A 17,372-nucleotide genomic window follows, 5' to 3' on the forward strand; every position below is an offset into this window, starting at 1 on the left:
ATAGGAGTATGGGGTGGAAAAAACAGATCCCAGACAGACAGCATCCTGGAATTCCTTTCCCTTCATGGCAAGAGATACTGAATCAGAGAAGGTTGGTTGAGACATCTTCTGACAAGATGGGGCCTGGGAAGAGTCAGGAACTTGTATTCTTTCTCAACAGTTCCTTTTCATTAGACTTGCCGAGTCCCTGCTTTGTGCCCAGTCCTTTGCTTGGCTTTGTGAGATTATAAGAGGAGACAGTCCCTGCCTTGGGAATAGGCTTAATCGGGTTGGAAAAACAAGAGCAACATACTTTTAACAGCCACATGAGATATGTATGAACAAGTTTTGAGTTGAACCTACTTGCCTTTGTTAAAGCAATACAATTATTTCCAAATTGTAGGCACTTAGTAAATACTGGTTGATCGACTGGTTGTTTCTGTTTTGTCCTCTAGGTGAACATATCAAAGATAGAGATTTGTTTGAGACAGAGTTTTGCTCTGTCACCCAGGATGGAGTGCAGTGGTGTAATCATAGCTCACTGTAACCTTGAAGTCCTGGGCTCAAGTGATGCTCTTGCCTCAGCCTCTTAAGTAGCTAGGACTATAGGCATGCACCACCATGAGTGGCTAATTTTTAAAAATTTCTGGTAGTGAAGGAGTCTTGCTGTGTTTCCCAGGCTGGCTTTGAACTGCCGGCCTCAAGCCATCCTCCCTTCCTTGGCTTCCCAAAGTGCTGGGAATACAAGCAAGATGGAGACTTTTCTGCTCACATTTAGCACAGGACCTGACATGAGTAGATTCTTAAAGAATGAAAGAAAATAATTGTATCAAAATGTAGGACCTGATGAGTGCTGTGAATAAGCAGGTAGTTGATTTGGTTTAACTACAGCCAATGTCCAGATTGGTTTAACTACAGACAAGAGTTGGAAAGGTAGACAGTAGTGGCCCTTCTTGTTTTTGGTATCTTGAGAACATCATTCTCTGAATTTTCCTAGCTCCCATTTTAGCTGACCAAAGAGCAAAATCTTTTATTGATCCATTCCTAAGAGTGAGAGCTAAGCATCTATTTTTGTATTTTTATTTTTTTACATTATTATTTATTAGTTTTTTTTTAGAGATGAAGTCTTGCTATGTTGCCCAGGCTGGTCTTGAACTCCTGGGCTCAAGCAATCCTCCCACTTCAGCCTCCCAAAGTGCTTGGATTACAGTGCTGGGAGCCACTGCACCTGGCTTGAGCATCTATTTTTTAAATCATTAGATATGGGAGAGATGTTTAGGATGGTTTATGATAAGTTAGTAACAAAGATGAATTGAAAATGTATGGACTTAGATGACCAGAATGGATAAAATTCAACTCTGTTGAATTTTTAACATTTTGAGTCTACTTCTAAATACTGTTGTTAAAAAAGTGCTACTTTGGCCAGGAGTGGTGGCTCACACCTGTAATCCCAGCACTTTGGGAGGCCAAGGCGGGTGGATCATTTGAGGTGTGGAGTTTGAGACCAGCCTGGCCAACATGGTGGAACCGTCTCTACTAAAAATACAAAAGTTAGCCAGACGGTAGTGGTTTGCGCCTGTAATCCCAGCTATTCAGGAGGCTGAGGCGGGAGAATTGCTTGAGCCTGGGAGGCAGAGGTTGCTGAAATCCTGCCATTGCACTCCAGTCTGGGCGACAGAGTGACACCCTGTCTCAAAAAAAAAAAAAAAAGTGCTAGCTACAATTAACTAAAAAGCAGAGCTTATTTTGTTTCTCATTCCTTCATAGAGCATAATTTGATCCAGATGGTTCATGCTGTAGATTCTGCCATTGTAGCATTCAGCAAGACTTGTTAGTATACAACATGTACTTAGATTTGTTTCTTTTTTTTTTTATATTTCTATGTTTCTATATTTTATTTTTATGTTTCTTTAATATGCATAGGGTTTTTGGTTTTCTGGACTTTTTTTTCCCCTTTTATTTTTGGCATGTCAGTGAAATATCAGACTAACTCCTATAGTTTTTGTTAATTTTTTCTTTTTTTTTTTTTGAGATGGGGTCTTGCTGTGTCACCCAGGCTGGAGTGCAGTGGCGTGATCTCAACTCACTGCAGTCTCTGCCTCCTGGGTTCACGAGATTCTCCTGCCTCAGCCTCCTCAGTAGCTGGGACTACAGATGTGCACCACCATGCCCAGCTAGGTTTTGTTATTTTTAATATAATTATTCAGAAGGGCAACTGGAAGTTGACTTTCAAGTACCTACTGAATGTGCTAATGTCTTGCTAAACACTGTGAGGGCAGTAATGGAGAAGGCAGCTCTGTCTTCAAAGAACTTAAAATTGTTAGGGATTTAGGAACAATCCATATGAAAATTGTTAGATAGAAGAGAATAGTAGATGAGTTTTTTTCATCTGCTATCTTGAGCTGTTTTTCCTAATGGGAGAGTATCATTCGTCAAGGAGATTATGGTTAAAAAAATAAACACTGAGAACCATTGCAGTAAATGACAAAGTAGCTCACTGAGTTGTAAACTGTTTTGGAATTTAGTGTAGTATTTTCAAAACTTTGGATTGTAACTCGCAGTAAAAAACAAAACGTTTTACAGACATACGTGTATATACGTGGATACACATAAAATGATACAAAAGTTTACGAAATAATGTCTTCGAAAGCATCCATTTGCACTCTAATCTTTCTTTTATTCCAGATTATTTCCCTATCCCTCCCTTCCTCCCTCCTTCCCTCCCTCCCTCTCTCCCTTCCTTCCTTCCTTCCTTCCTTCCTTCCTTCCTTCCTTCCTTCCTTCCTTCCTTCCTATTCCATTCACAGCCTGCTATATTATTTTACAACTCTGTGTGTGGATACTGTGCTGTGTACTGGGATTCCTGTGATGAGTAGGCAGACATGGTTCCAGCTTCCAAAGATCCTACAATCAATTGAGAAAGATAGACAAATGAAGAAGTAATATGATAAGATATGATAAATACTCTTGAGAGGTTAAAGTATAGGCAGTAGAGGCCATCATTCAGTTATTCATAAAGCATTTATTCAGCATCCCTTTGTGCTAGGAGCTGTTATAGGCATTAGAGATTCTGCAGTGAACAAAGCTAAATTACATTTCTCATTGAGTTTACAACTTGGTGTGGGTGGGAGTGGTAAGTATATATAAGAAATAAGTAAACATAATAATCAGTTAATTTCAGATACTGATTCATGAGATGATAGTAAAATCGGATCATGTGATAAAGATGAATGAGAAAATAACCTTGGATTAGGTAGCCAGGAAAGGCTTCTCTGAGAAGCCAACATTTGAGCTGAACCCTAAATAGTATGAAGAGCTAGTAATGTGAGATCTGTGGTCTGAACATTCTCGGCAGAGGGAATTAGAAAGTTTGTATCTTGTGGAAGAGGCACGCATCCTTGGTCTTACAGGATTAGGGACATCTTCCTGAAGAGAGAAGAATGAAAGACAGTTTATAGTCAAGAGGAAATCACACTAGTATGCTAGAGGATTTTTTGTTTTATTTTTTATTTTTTGAGATTGAGTCTTGCTCTGTCGCCCAGGCTGGAGTGCAGTGGTGTGATCTCAGCTTACTGCAACCTCTGCTTCCCGGATTCAGGCAATTCTTCTGCCTCAGTCTCCCGATTAGCTGGGATTACAGGCACCTGTCAGCATACCCAGCTCATTTTTTTTTTGTATTTTTAGTAGAGACGGGGGTTTCACCATGTTGGCTAGACTGGTCTCGAACTCCTGACCTCAGGTGATCCGCCTGCCTCAGGAGTTAGATGTATGGAAAGGTGGAAGAGGAACTTTTGGGCAGAGTAAGGTATAAGCAATGATGTGGATATGGGAATGGGAAGCCTTCTTGGGATTTACATTTCACAGGGAACAGTAGAAGAGATCTGGGGCCAAACTAAGAAAGACTTTGCTTGAGAGAAGAGGATAATGTAGGCAGTGAGAAGCAGGGATTACTGATGTGATAAAATCAACATCTGGCTTGAAAAACTCACCAAGTGGAATGACAGAATAGAGAACCGTGTGTCATTGGACCTTTAGATCTTTAGTCTGCCTCCTATTCTCACGTGTGAGTTAAGATTAATTACCAATGTACTTTTTTTTTTTTTTTTGGTCAGTTTCCTGATTGACTTCAGAACTTCTGGCAGTTGCAGAATTTTCTTTTTGCTAAGTTGCTTTCCCCCGCCACTGCATGTATAATTGCAGAACGCTAATGTTGCTTTGTGGTTACCTGCCTGCTTAGTTTTCCAATTGCCAGAGCACTGAGGTTTCAGTCCCAGTGACAGCCAGTTAATTTACCCCGTTCCAGAGTTAAATGCTGGAAATGTGAGCCTGATCAGAAAATTACCACAATGGTGATCAGAAAGAGAAGGGCTAACATATCAGTGTAGAAGAAAAACCAACTTGTTCTAGTGATAATGGGTTAATAATGATGTCTTATTGTTCATTTATTCTTCATCAAATGTTTGAGAACTTGCCTTGTTCTAGGCACTAAATTTGAGAAAACAGATGTGAATGAGAGGGCCAAATGTAAACATATTTAACATGTTTCTTATTGGTTACTTCAGGTTGAGTATTCCTTATCCAAAATGCTTGGGCCCAGAAGTGTTTCAGATTTTGGAATATTCACATTATACTTACCGGTTGGGCATCCCTAATTGGAAAATCCAAAATCTGAAATGGTCCAAGGAACATTTTCTTTGAACATTGTGTTGGCATTGAAAAAGTTTTGGATTTTGGAGTGTTTTGGATTTTGGAATTTTGAATTAAGGATACTCAGCCTATATTACAATGGATTGTGGGTGCACAAAGGAGACAAAAACTAAATCAGTGTGAGACACTAATATTTATTGAGTGCCTATTGTATATCACATACTGTGATTTTTTTCCCCATAGGAGCAGCTTTATTTCATAATGAGGTATCATAATTGTAACTATGCCAAAGTTGTTACAACAAAAGCACTTTTTACCTTATCTCATTTTATTGTCACAGTAAACTGATGAGGCAAGTAGAATAGATATAATAATTAACCCCTTTCTACAAATGAAGATCTGTGAAATGACTAATTATGTTTTGTGGCTTGCCTAGGGTTAAGGCTGTTTGGTGGTTTGATATATTCACTATTCCTGGTAAGAATAAATAAAGGTCGGATGAGCTACTATTTGAGGTTAAACTAAGAGTAGTAAGACTTTTTGTCTAGAAGGACAAAGATATAATCTAAGTCCAAAATCATGAAAAATATTAGGTAAAATATATAGTATGTCAGATGGGATAAGTGCTATGGAGAAAAAGCACAGAAGGGGAAGGGAAATAAGAAGAGCAAGGGCCCTATTTGGGGCATTGCAATTTAAAATGGAATCATCAGGGAAAGCCTCATTGAGAAGGTGATGACATTGAGCAAAAGACCTAAAGGAGATCTATAGCAAGAAGGCCGGGTTGTCAAGGTAGAATAGGAAGGAAGGTGGGAGAGTTGGAGGTGAAATTGGGAGGTGGGTGCACAGGACAGGTTGTATAGGCTTCTGTGGATTTTTTTTTTTTTGAGATGGAATTTCACTCTTGTTGTCCAGGCTGGAATGCAGTGGTGTGATCTCAGCTCACTGCAACCTCCGCCTCCCGGGTTCAAGCAATTCTCATGCCTCAGCCTCCCGAGTAGTTGGAATTACAGGCCCCTGCCACCATGCCCGGCTAATTTTTTGTATTTTTAGTAGAGATGGGGTTTCACCATATTGGTCAGGCTGATCTAGAACTCCTGACCTCAGGTGATCCACCCGCCTTGGCCTCCCAAAGTGCTGGGCTTACAGGCGTGAGCCACCACGCCTGGCCTGTGGATTGTTTTTAACAATTTTGACTTTTATTCTGGAGATAAGAAGCCGCTATTAGGAGTTTTGAGGGAGGTAATGATATGATTCTGATTTTAACTTTTAAAGGGTAATTTTGGCTGCACTGTGGGTGGGGGGAATTTAGGAAGTTATCTGTAAATATCTGTCTGTATAGAATTCATACTCTTTGAAGGTGACATCAGAGAAGACAATCTTGTCATGAATCTTTTGAGGGGTTTTGAATCTTATCTGTGAAATAGCATTTCATATTGGTCAATTTACATGTTAATTACACTTGATTCTTTGACATTGTAGTCTTAATAATTGCTAACATGAATTTAGTAATTGCTAACATGATTTGATTCTTTAGATGGCCGCCAAGAGCGAGTCATGTTTGACAAAATTACATCTCGAATCCAGAAGCTTTGTTATGGACTCAATATGGATTTTGTTGATCCTGTAAGTAAATATGGTTTTTATCTTGGGTTCCTTGTTTCATGTGTTTCTTTCCATTTGTCTCTTATTCCTGGACCTTCACTCACCTGATATACTTTGGTATTCTGGCTATGCCCTTTGATATAAAATTTGAATTCATTGCTTAAAACATTTTTTTTTCTTAATTTTGGTTCTGTCCTGTGAGTTGTCACTTTTCAGAGAACTATGAATGTGAGTAAAGAGGAAAATTTGATATTACCATTTAATATCAGATATTTCCTTGAGTAACTTGTTTTATTCATTACTGGAAAAGCCTAGGCCAGGTGCGGTGGCTCACGCCTGTAATCCCAGCACTTTGAGAGGCTGAGGTGGGCGCATCACCTGAGGTCAGGAGTTCAAGAACAGCCTGGCCAACTGAAACTGATGAAATGCTGTCTCTACAAAAAATACAAAAATTAAGCTTGGGCCCTGGTGGTGGGCCCCCGCCTGTAATTCCAAGCTACTTGGGAAGGCTGGCAGGGAGAATCACTTGAACCTGGGAGGCCAGAAGTTGCGAGTGAGCCGAGATTGTGCCACTGCACTCCAGCCTGGGCGATAGAGCAAAACTCCCTCTTAAAAAAAAAAAAAAAAAAAAAGGAAGCCTAAAGTTTGTTTTGGAATTGTGGTTATTTAGGTAGGGACTGGTTTAAAATTTGCTTTTTGTTATTTATGTAAAAGATTTAAGTAATATAAAGTAGATTTCATGGACAATATTTAAGTCAAGAGCAAACTATTCATAAATGAACAAACTATTCATAAATTCAAAAAAGCTCTGCTTTTCTCCTTATCCTTTATAACTTCTATATTCTAGACTCTCATCAGTTATCTGGACTGTTTTCTGTGGTCTCTGTAGTGTCCTGGACTTCGTCTAATCTTGCCCTCTTCAAACTCGTCTTCCACCTGACTTCTAAAATGATCTTCCTTAAATGAGAATCTCTAAGAACTCTTTTTTTCAAATCCACCCATATTTCCATCTCCTTATTTAGGTATCTTATCTGTACTGCTGTAAAACCTGTGCTCATCTCATAGCTTTAATCATATAACATGGAAATTAATTATAGGTCTTTGTCCTACCCTAGAATTGAGGATGGGCTGTGTATCTTATTGTTGTGATATCCTCAGTGCTTGACATATATCTTATTAGCCACTTGACCAAAGTAAGTTTGGTCAAGAGAAAATGATTTTATGCATCTTGAAAATATGTTTATTGTAAATTCTCTTTTACATTGAGGACTTAAGACAATAATTAGAATAGTAGAATGTTAGAGTTGGAATGAACCTTAAGAGCCCATCCCATTTCATCTTTGTTTTATAGGTAAGAAAGTTCCAAAGAGAGAGGGAAGTGACTTAAGTTAGTGGGAGTATAGGGAGAAGCACCTAGGTCTCTTCACTCCCACATGTTCTATTGCCTCATGCAGTAGTACATTTTAGAGCGCAGGAGTGTTGCAGCATCCTCAAACTTCCTAAGGTAGATTCTGTTGAAAAACTGTTGGTGCACGTCTGTAATCCCAGCACTTTGGGAGACCGAGGTAGGCGGATTGCTTAGGCTCAGGAGTTTGAGACCAGCCTGGGCAACGTGGTGAAACTGCCCAGGTGCAGTGGCACAATCTTGGCCCACTGCAGCCTCCGCCCCTGGGGTTCAAATGATTCTTGTGCCTCAGCCTCCCTCTGCTGGGATTACAGGCATGTGCCACCATGCCCGGCTATTTTTTTTTGTATTTTTAGTAGAGACAGGGTTTTGCCATGTTGGCCAGGCATGAACTCCTGGCCTCAAGTGATCTGCCCGGCTTGGCCTCCCAAAGTGCTGGGATTACAGGTGTGAGCCACACCGTGCCTTCCCTCAACCCTGTTTCTACAAAAAACAAAACAAAACAAAAAAAACCAAAAATTAGCTGGGCATGGTGGCGCATGCCCGTAGTCCCAGCTACTTGGTGGTGGGAGGATCGCTTGAGTCCTGGAGGTTGAGGTTGCTGTGAGCTGAGACTGTGCCACTGTACTCCAGCATAGGCCACAGAATGAGACCCTGTCTCAAAAAGAAAGAAAGAAAAACTGTGTATGCTGTTAGATCTGGCACAGCACAGTTAGCACACAGATGGTATTTTATTCTGAGTTCTAATTGTTTGCCATATTGCTCTAGAAACTATTTAGAAGACTTCACTGCTCTTATACTGAACACACCTTATCTACTGGATCTGGGAAGAAAGTGATCGGGAGCAACTTGGGTTTAGCTATATTATAATTAGAATAGATTGCAGACTGTTAAAATAGTTACACATGTATGTGTCTTTTTTTTTTGAGGGGGGTATGCATTGTTTTGCTGGGAAATACATTTATTTTCTGTTGGATTAAGTGGTTTCTTAAAGATTCAATAAACACACACACTCACAACTTAGAATTTGTTTTTCTTAAAAATGTATGCTGGCCGGGCGCGGTGGCTCACGCCTGTAATCCCAGCACTTTGGGGGGCCGAGGCGGGCGGATCACAAGGTCAGGAGATCGAGACCACGGTGAAACCCTGTCTCTACTAAAAATACAAAAAAAAATTAGCCGGGCGCGGTGGCGGGCTCCTGTAGTCCCAGCTACTCAGGAGGCTGAGGCAGGAGAATGGCGTGAACCCAGGAGGCGGAGCTTGCGGTGAGCCGAGATCGCGCCTCTGCACTCCAGCCGGGGGGACAGAGCGAGACTCCGTCTCAAAAAAAAAAAAAAAAAAAAAAAAAGTATGCTAATACCTTGTGCATTACATATCTTAAAAATGAACTTATAGCCGGGCGCGGTGGCTCAAGCCTGTAATCCCAGCACTTTGGGAGGCCGAGGCGGGTGGATCACGAGGTAGGAGATCGAGACCCTCCTGGCTAACATGGTGAAACTCCGTCTCTACTAAAAAATGCAAAAAACTAGCCGGGCGAGGTGGCGGGCGCCTGTAGTCCCAGCTACTCGGGAGGCTGAGGCAGGAGAATGGCGTGAACCTGGGAGGCAGAGCTTGCAGTGAGCTGAGATCCGGCCACTGCACTCCAGCCCGGGCCACAGAGCGAGACTCCGTCTCAAAAAAAAAAAAAAAAAAAAAAGAACTTATAATGTGGCCTTGAAAACAGTGAAATACAGTGAGGTTTAATGGGATTGGGGCCAGAAGACTTGTATGATGATATAACCTTGGGCAAGTCCCAGTAACCTGAGCCTCAGGTTCTTAATGTAAAATAGGTATAGTAATAATCATCTCATAAAGTGATTATGAAATGTCAGAGATTGTCAAAGTTGATAATTTTTAATCAACTTTGGTTGAGAATCATTTGAACCCCAGGGGTGGAGGTTGCACTTTGTAATTTGTGAAGTGCTAAAGACAGAGTAGTCATTAAATTATCATGACTCAGCCCCAAACCTAATTTATACTTCTTTCTCCTTTAATTGGCATGATTAAAGTTTGCTTCATTTGCTTTTCTGTACTTATCCTTATATGGAATTCGGGAAAAGTAAGTATGAAGCTGGAGCCCTGATCACTTAGGGAGGATCTGAATGAAAAATGGGGAAATACTTATATAGAATCATTAGTCTGTTGGGAGAATTTGAATGAAAATAGGGAAATATAGAATCATTAGTATGTTTTCAGCTATTTCCCTGTGAGACTAATTGATTTAAAGGCTATATTTAGATTTTTTAAAATGACACCTTCATTTTATATGTAGTATACATTTTCTGTAGTTCTGCTGGGTTATGCATTCTCATTACTAAGTTTCCCACTGCCCACCATTCTGAAAGATAATTTTTCAGAGAAGTAAATTGTCTTGTTCTTTGTTTCAGACAGGGTCTCACTGTGTTGCCCAGGCTGGAGTGTAGTGCCATGATCATAGATAGCTCAGTGCAGCCTTGACTTCCCCAGTACAAGCATTCCTCCCGCCTCAGCTTACCCTGTAGCTGCAACCACAGGGACTTACCACCTTGACTGGCTAATTTTTTAATTTTTAGTAGGGATAGGGTCTCATATTGCTTAGGTTTGTCCCAAACTCCTGTGCTCAAGCGAGCCTCTTACCTCGGCCTTCCAAAGTGTTGGGATTACAGGTGTGATCCACTGTGCCCAACCTGTCGTTTATATTGTGATGTGAATTTGATTGTTTTCTTTTTTTCTTTCCTTTTTTTTTTTTGAGACAGGGTCTCACTCTGTTGCCCAGGCTGGAGTGCAGTGGCATAATCACAGCTCCTTGCAGCCTCAGCTTCCTGAGTAGCTGGGATCACAGGTGTGTACCACCACACCCAGCTAATTTTTTTATTATTTGTGGAGATGGGGGGGTGGTCTTCCTAGCTTGCCCAGGCTAGTCTTGAACTCCTGGACTTAAGCCATTCTCCCATATTGGCTTCCCAAAGTGCTGTGATTATGGGTGTGAGCCACAACGCTTGGCTTTTTTTTTTTTTTTTTTTTAATAGGGTCATGAACTGCTAAGCTTAAGTGATCCCCTCACCTCAACCGCTGAGTAGCTAGAACTATACATATGTACTACCACACCTGGCCATGATGGTTTTCTTAATTACTCTTTTAAGGAAGCTATTGTTTCTTAGGAAAGCTCAAGTAATTCTTGGTTTTATTTTTGTAGGCTCAGATCACCATGAAAGTAATCCAAGGCTTGTACAGTGGGGTCACCACAGTGGAACTAGATACTTTGGCTGCTGAAACAGCTGCAACCTTGACTACTAAGCACCCTGACTATGCTATCCTGGCAGCCAGGATTGCTGTCTCTAACTTGCACAAAGAAACAAAGAAAGTGTTCAGTGGTAAGTCTCGGGTGAAAAAGTAAAAATTTAGTATTCTCAGAAAAGTAATAAGGGTAGTAGAAATCTTGACTGTTTAAAGAAGCAAATATGGCTAGGTGGGGTGGCTTACACCTCAAATCTCAGCAATTTGGGAAGTCAAGGCAGGCAAATTGCTTGAGTCCAGGAGTTTGAGACCAGCTTGGGCAATGTGGCGAAACCCCATCTCTACGTTTTAAGAAAAATCTAAAATTATAAAATAGACCAGGTGCAGTGGCTCACGCCTGTAATCCCAGTGCTTTGGGAGGCCGAGCAGGTGGATCGCTTAGGTCAGGAGTTTGAGACCAGCCTGGCCAACATGGTGAAACCCCACCTCTACTAAAAATGCAAAAAATTAGCTGGGCGTGGTGGCGGGGGCCCATAATCTCAGCTACTCGGGAGGCTGAGGCAGGAGAATTGCTTGAACCCGGGAGGCGGAGATTGCAGTGAGCCAAGCCTATGCCACTGCACTCCGGCCTGGGCGACAGAGTGAGACTCTCTCTGTCTCATAAATAAATAAATAAATAAATGGCAAATATGTAAATTAGTGGGAAAGAGTGGACTACAGTTTCCTATTTCTCCATGCTGCCTATCTGCTGTATAAAAGAGTTGATGTATCTTTGTTCTTTAAGTTTTTTATTCTCTCTCTTTTTAAATTTTTTAATTTTTTTTGAGATAAAGTTTTGCTCTTATCACCCAGGCTGGAGTGCAATGGTATGATTCGGCTCACTGAAACCTCCGCCTCCCGGGTTCAAGCGATTCTCCTGCCTCAGCCTCCCGAGTAGCTTGGGATTACAGGCACCTGCCACCACGCCCAGCTAATTTTTATATTTGTAGTAGAGATGGGGTTTCACCATGTTGCCCAGGCTGGTCTCAAACTCCTGACCTGAGGTGATCTGCCCTCCTTGGTCTCCCGAAGTGCTGGGCTTACAGGCGTGAGTCACTGCACCTGGACTTTCTCTCTTTTTTTTTAAAGCCCATTGTGAGGCACTTGGTGGTGATATGGTTGGAAAAATGAATAATATTTATTGACAAGTTTTGGGTTAAACAAAATGTTACACTTGCTCCTTTCTCACTATATGCGAACTCTTCATTTCATCACTACCATTTTACAGCTCAAGGAATGTGGGAAAGGGAAAGTTAAATAATTTGTTCAATATATAAGAAGCCAGCTGGTAGACTGAGATTAAAAAATCTTTATTGTTTCCTATCGGGAGCCAAAAGGAAAAAAGAGTTTTAAAATTTTATGCCAGGCATGGTGGGCCTAATCCCAGCACTTTGGGAGGCCAAGGCAGGAGGATTACTTGAGCCCAGGAGTTCAAGACTAGCCAGGGCAACATAGTGAGACCCTTTCTCTCCAAAATTAAAAACGTTAACAAGGTATAGTAGTGTGTGCCTGTCATTCCAGCTACTCAGGAGGCTGAGGTGGGTGGCTAGCTTCCCAAAGAGCTGGGATTACAGATGTGAGCCACTGTCCAGCCTTAGGAATCTGTTTTATTTATTTATTTATTTTATTTTATTTTATTTTATTTTATTTTATATTTTTGAGACAGAGTCTCGCTTTGTCACCCAGGCTGGAGTGCAGTGGCGCAATCTCGGCTCACTGCTAGCCCCGCCTCCCGGGTTCATGCCATTCTCCTGCCTCAGCCTCCCGAGTAACTGGGACTACAGGCGCGTGCCACCATGCCCGGCTAAGTTTTTGTATTTTTAGTAGAGATGGGGTTTCACCGTGTTAGCCAGGATGGTCTTGATCTCCTGACCTCGTGACCCGCCTGCCTCAGCCTCCCAAAGTGCTAGGATTACAGGCGTGAGCCACTGTGCCCGACCCAGGAATCTATTTTAAACTACAAGAGCTTATAATCACTTTAACTCTAGAAGATTGTTTCCTTAAATGAGGCATTACATATTTCTTCAACATGTATGTGTTTGTTGAGCACTTTATATGCTAGGTATTGAGGTGGGTTGAGATGAAGAAAAGGGTTGAGAACCACTGTTTTCAACTATTACCTAAAGATTGAATTAGCTGTTAAGTGGTCTTGATATATTTTCATTTTTTGTTGTATTTTTTTAGATGTGATGGAAGACCTCTATAACTACATAAATCCACATAATGGCAAACACTCTCCCATGGTGGCCAAGTCAACATTGGATATTGTTTTGGCTAATAAGGATGTATGTATAACACTTTTCTGGTGGAAATTTTTTGATAGTCTTTTTTAATATTGCACACATTTTAGAAAATTTAAACACTACAAAAGATACAGGTAAATACAATTCTGTTTTTTTTCCTGCCCCGATTCCTGATTTTCCTCTTTAGAAACAACTTTATCGTTTTAAAATGTATTTTTCCGGAGCTATTTTGTACGTACATGTGTGTGCATACATGTGTGTACATACATATTTTTATTTTCAGTGGTACTGTACTGTGCATAGTTTTCATTGATACTTTTTTCACTTGTAAGTATATCTTGTTTGTTCTCTATCAGCCTTTATGAATTTACCCATTTTTTTATAACAGTTGTATAATGTTCCATTTTATAGATATATTGTCATTGTATGTATGTGTTAGAATTCCTTTAGTGATCAATATTTGGTTTTCATCTTTTCACTGCAGTGAATATTCTTGTATGGTAGGTGTTTTGCCCATAGATGAATATATCTGTAAGATAAATCCTTTCAGTTGAATTGCTGAGCCAATGTGTATGTGAATTCAAAATTTTGATAGGCATTGCCAAACTGACTCCCAAAAAGGTTGCTCAGGTAAAATTTTACAAGCTCATGCTCAGCAGCTTAAAAATTATCCACTTGTATTTGAACCGCTTTCTTAACTAGATGCCAGAGGACATAAGGGAAAAGATGTAGCCTAACCAGCCCTTTTACACACAGGATTTATTTACCATGTATGTCTGGACAGGTTAGAGACCAGTTTTAACTTTAGGTAATAGAATGATTAGGCTGGGTGAGGGGGCTCACGCCTATAATCCCAGCACTTTGGAAGGCCGAGGTGGGTGGATCACGAGGTCAGGAGATCGAAACCATCCTTACTAACACAGTGAAACCCTGTCTCTACTAAAAATACAAAAAATTAGCACGCGCCTGTAGTCCCAGGTACTCAGGAGGCTGAGGCGAGAGAATGGTGTGAATCCGGGAGGCGGAGCTTGCAGTGAGCCAAGATCATGCCACTGCATTCTACCCTGGGCAACAGAGCAATACTCAGTCTCAAAAAAAAAAAAAAAAAAAGAATGATTAATTAACTATCTCTCTAAACATGTATCTGATGTTAAAGAGACTAGGAGAAAACTGAGTTGTTTGTGTGTTATTAATTTGTGTAATCTTGAAGACAAGTTGAAGACAAAAATACAGCAGCAGCATCAAACCTGTGTCTAAAAATATGTCTATTGATAGTCAAGTATTTCAGTTCTGTAATATTCATACTGAGCCCATACCTGCCTTTGGCAACAAAGATGGCCTTAAAATTTTAAGAGAGAAGAAAAGCAAGCTTTCATATAGGTTTTTCTAGTCCTTAGATATGGATCGTTATGTAGAAACACTGTTAGTATTTTGAAAACCTGGCTCTGTTTTTTTCTATCAAAAATGATTATTTGTACGTTACTGCTTTTGTTTTCCTCTGAATGGCTTTATAGCCTACTAAAACTCTGTAATAATGACCAGTTACACTATAAAATCTTACTGTTACAATAGTGGTTTGTCTGAAACTTGTTAAAGGACCATAGATTTTGAAAAGCCTCAGAATTAACGTAAGCCTACTTCCTGTCATTGTTTATTACATATACTGTTATATACAGTTTGAGGTAGGCTACTTTTTGAAGTAAATATATATATGTATTAGTAAATATGTAGTACCAATGCTTTTGGATTAATAGTAATCTAAAAACATGTTTAAGGATGATAATATAGTCCCATTTATGCTCATGTTTTTTCCCCCTTTCAAAACATACTATAAACATAATAGTGAAAGTTTGGAAAATTACATTTAATCTCACAACATGTATTTATGTATTATCTTCTAGTGTTGTAATATACATATTTTTAAACCTAATTAGGATACTTAATTTATATATATTGTTTCTTTTTTTTAGAAGGTTAGATGGACTTCTATTCTACAGTAATAATGCTTAGTGTTATCTGTGTTGATTTTAGTTCTGGAGTCAGGGCTGAGAGACAACAGATTTTGTGAAAATAAGTAATTATTTTAATTTAATTATGTGTTCTTTTTCACCCCTATCAGCGCCTGAATTCTGCCATTATCTATGACCGAGATTTCTCTTACAATTACTTTGGCTTTAAGGTAAATAATGGGTTTCAAGTATGTGGGGACTTGTACTTAAATCATGAAATACAGGATTTTATTTATGTTTTGATGACAGTTATCAAGGCCATAAGTTGTTTGGAGTTGGGGTGGACCTGGGGAGTTAGTGGGGTTAAGGTAGCAGTGGTGGTTTGAATTAAGGCAAAGGTAGCTTATCTATTTGCAATTTTTGAATTTTCCACATATTACTTCTGGATTACCTGAGGAGTTATGCAGATAAATTATCATAAGTGTTTCATAACATTCTAAGTATTTTTGCGTTGATAGGCAGTATAGTATAGTATAGTATAGTATAGTATAGTATAGTGTAGTGTAGTGACTGAGAACATGAATGTCAGTGTCCACCTGAATTCCAGTCTCTATTTCTTATTAGCAAGCTATTTATTTATTTATTTATTTATTTATTTTTGAGACGGAGTCTCGCTCTGTCGCCCAGGCTGGACTGCAGTGGCTGGATCTCGGCTCACTGTAAGCTCCGCCTCCCGAGTTCATACCATTCTCCTGCCTCAGCCTCCCGAGTAGCTGGGACTACAGGCACCCGCCACCTCACCCGGCTAGTTTCTTGAATTTTTTAGTAGAGATGGGTTTTCACCGTGTTAGCCAGGATGGTCTCGATCTCCTGACCTCGTGATCCACCCATCTCGGCCTCCCAAAGTGCTGGGATTACAGGCTTGAGCCACCGCGCCTGGCCCTTTAGCAAGTTATTTAATCTCTCTGTGTTTGTTTCCTCCTTTTTAGAATGGGGAGAATATAAAATTTCAACAGCAAATTTAATTAAAAAAAATTTTTTTTTTTGAGACTGAGTCTCACTGTGTCACCCAGGCTGGAGTGCAGCAGCGCGATCTTGGCTGACTGCAACCTCTGTCTCCCGAGTATAAGCAGTTCTCCTGCCTCAGCCTCCTGAGTAGCTGGGACTACAGGCGCACACCACCACGCCCAGCTAATTTTTGTATTGTTAGTAGAGACAGAGTTTCGCCATATTGGCCAGGCTGGTCTTGAACTCCTGACCTCAGGTGATCCACTTGCCTTGGCCTTCCAAAGTGCTGGGATTACAGGCATTAGCCACTGCGGCCAATTTAATTTAAATTTCAATTTAAAGTGCCTATAACAGGCTGGGTGTGGTGGCTTACGCCTGTAATCCCAGCACTTTGGAAGGCCAAGGCAGGCTGAACACCCGAGGTCAGGAGTTGGAGACCAGCCTGGACCACGGGGCGAAGTGCCCTCTCTACTAAAAAATACAAAAATTAGCTGGGCATGGTGGTGCATGCCTGTAAGTCCAGCTACTTGGGAGGCTGAGGCAGGATAACTGCTTATACTTAGGAGACGGAGGTTGCAGTGAGCCAAGATCGCACCACTGCATTCCAGCCTGGGTGACAGAGTGAGACTCTGTCTCAAAAAAAAAAGGTGCCTGTGACAGACTAGGCACTGCTCTAAACAACATATACTCATTTAATCCCCTGAAGAATCCCTGATGTATATGTTGCTCATTTAATCCCCATGAGGAGTCTTCAGGGGATTAAACGAGTGTGTATGTTGCTTAGATCAGTGCCTAGTCTGTTACAGGCACTTTTTAAGTGTTAGCTGTTGTGATGTTGATGATGATGATAATGATGAATACTACAACTTCTGCTGTTAATGTGTACAGAGCTGACTTTTTCCAGAAATTTTCATGCAGTCTCTGCCGAAACAAAAGTGCCAGTGACGAGGCTGAGATGGGAGGATTCCTTGAGCTCAGGAGTGTGAGACCAGCCTGGGCAATACAGGGAGACCATGTGTCTACAAAATGTTTTAAAAAGTTTTTTTTAAAAAAGTGCCAATGATAATCCTGGCTAACATGGTCTCTACTAAAAATAGAAAAAAAAAAAATTAGCCAGGCATGGTGGCGGGCGCCTGTAGGCCAAGGCAGGAGAATGGCATGAACCTAGGAGGCAGAGCTTGCAGTGAGCCAAGATCGCGCCACTGCACTCCATCCTGGGCAACAGAACAGGACTCCGTCTCA

General features: G+C 40.7%; 1 protein-coding gene across 1 annotated transcript in view; it reads left to right on the forward strand.

Moving 5' to 3' along the window:
* The window catches only part of RRM1 (ribonucleotide reductase catalytic subunit M1), a 46,069-nt gene that overhangs the window by 1,457 nt on the left and 27,240 nt on the right, over positions 1–17,372 (forward strand). The window contains exons 2-5 of the mRNA XM_017894324.1: positions 6,164–6,252; positions 10,851–11,028; positions 13,115–13,215; positions 15,293–15,449. Coding sequence (XP_017749813.1) covers positions 6,164–6,252; positions 10,851–11,028; positions 13,115–13,215; positions 15,293–15,449 — 525 coding nt within the window. The remainder of the gene's footprint in view (positions 1–6,163; positions 6,253–10,850; positions 11,029–13,114; positions 13,216–15,292; positions 15,450–17,372) is intronic.

This window comes from Rhinopithecus bieti, unplaced genomic scaffold (genome assembly GCF_001698545.2).
Source record: "Rhinopithecus bieti isolate Rb0 unplaced genomic scaffold, ASM169854v2 scaffold_21412, whole genome shotgun sequence".
In the NCBI taxonomy this organism is placed as follows: domain Eukaryota; kingdom Metazoa; phylum Chordata; class Mammalia; order Primates; family Cercopithecidae; genus Rhinopithecus; species Rhinopithecus bieti.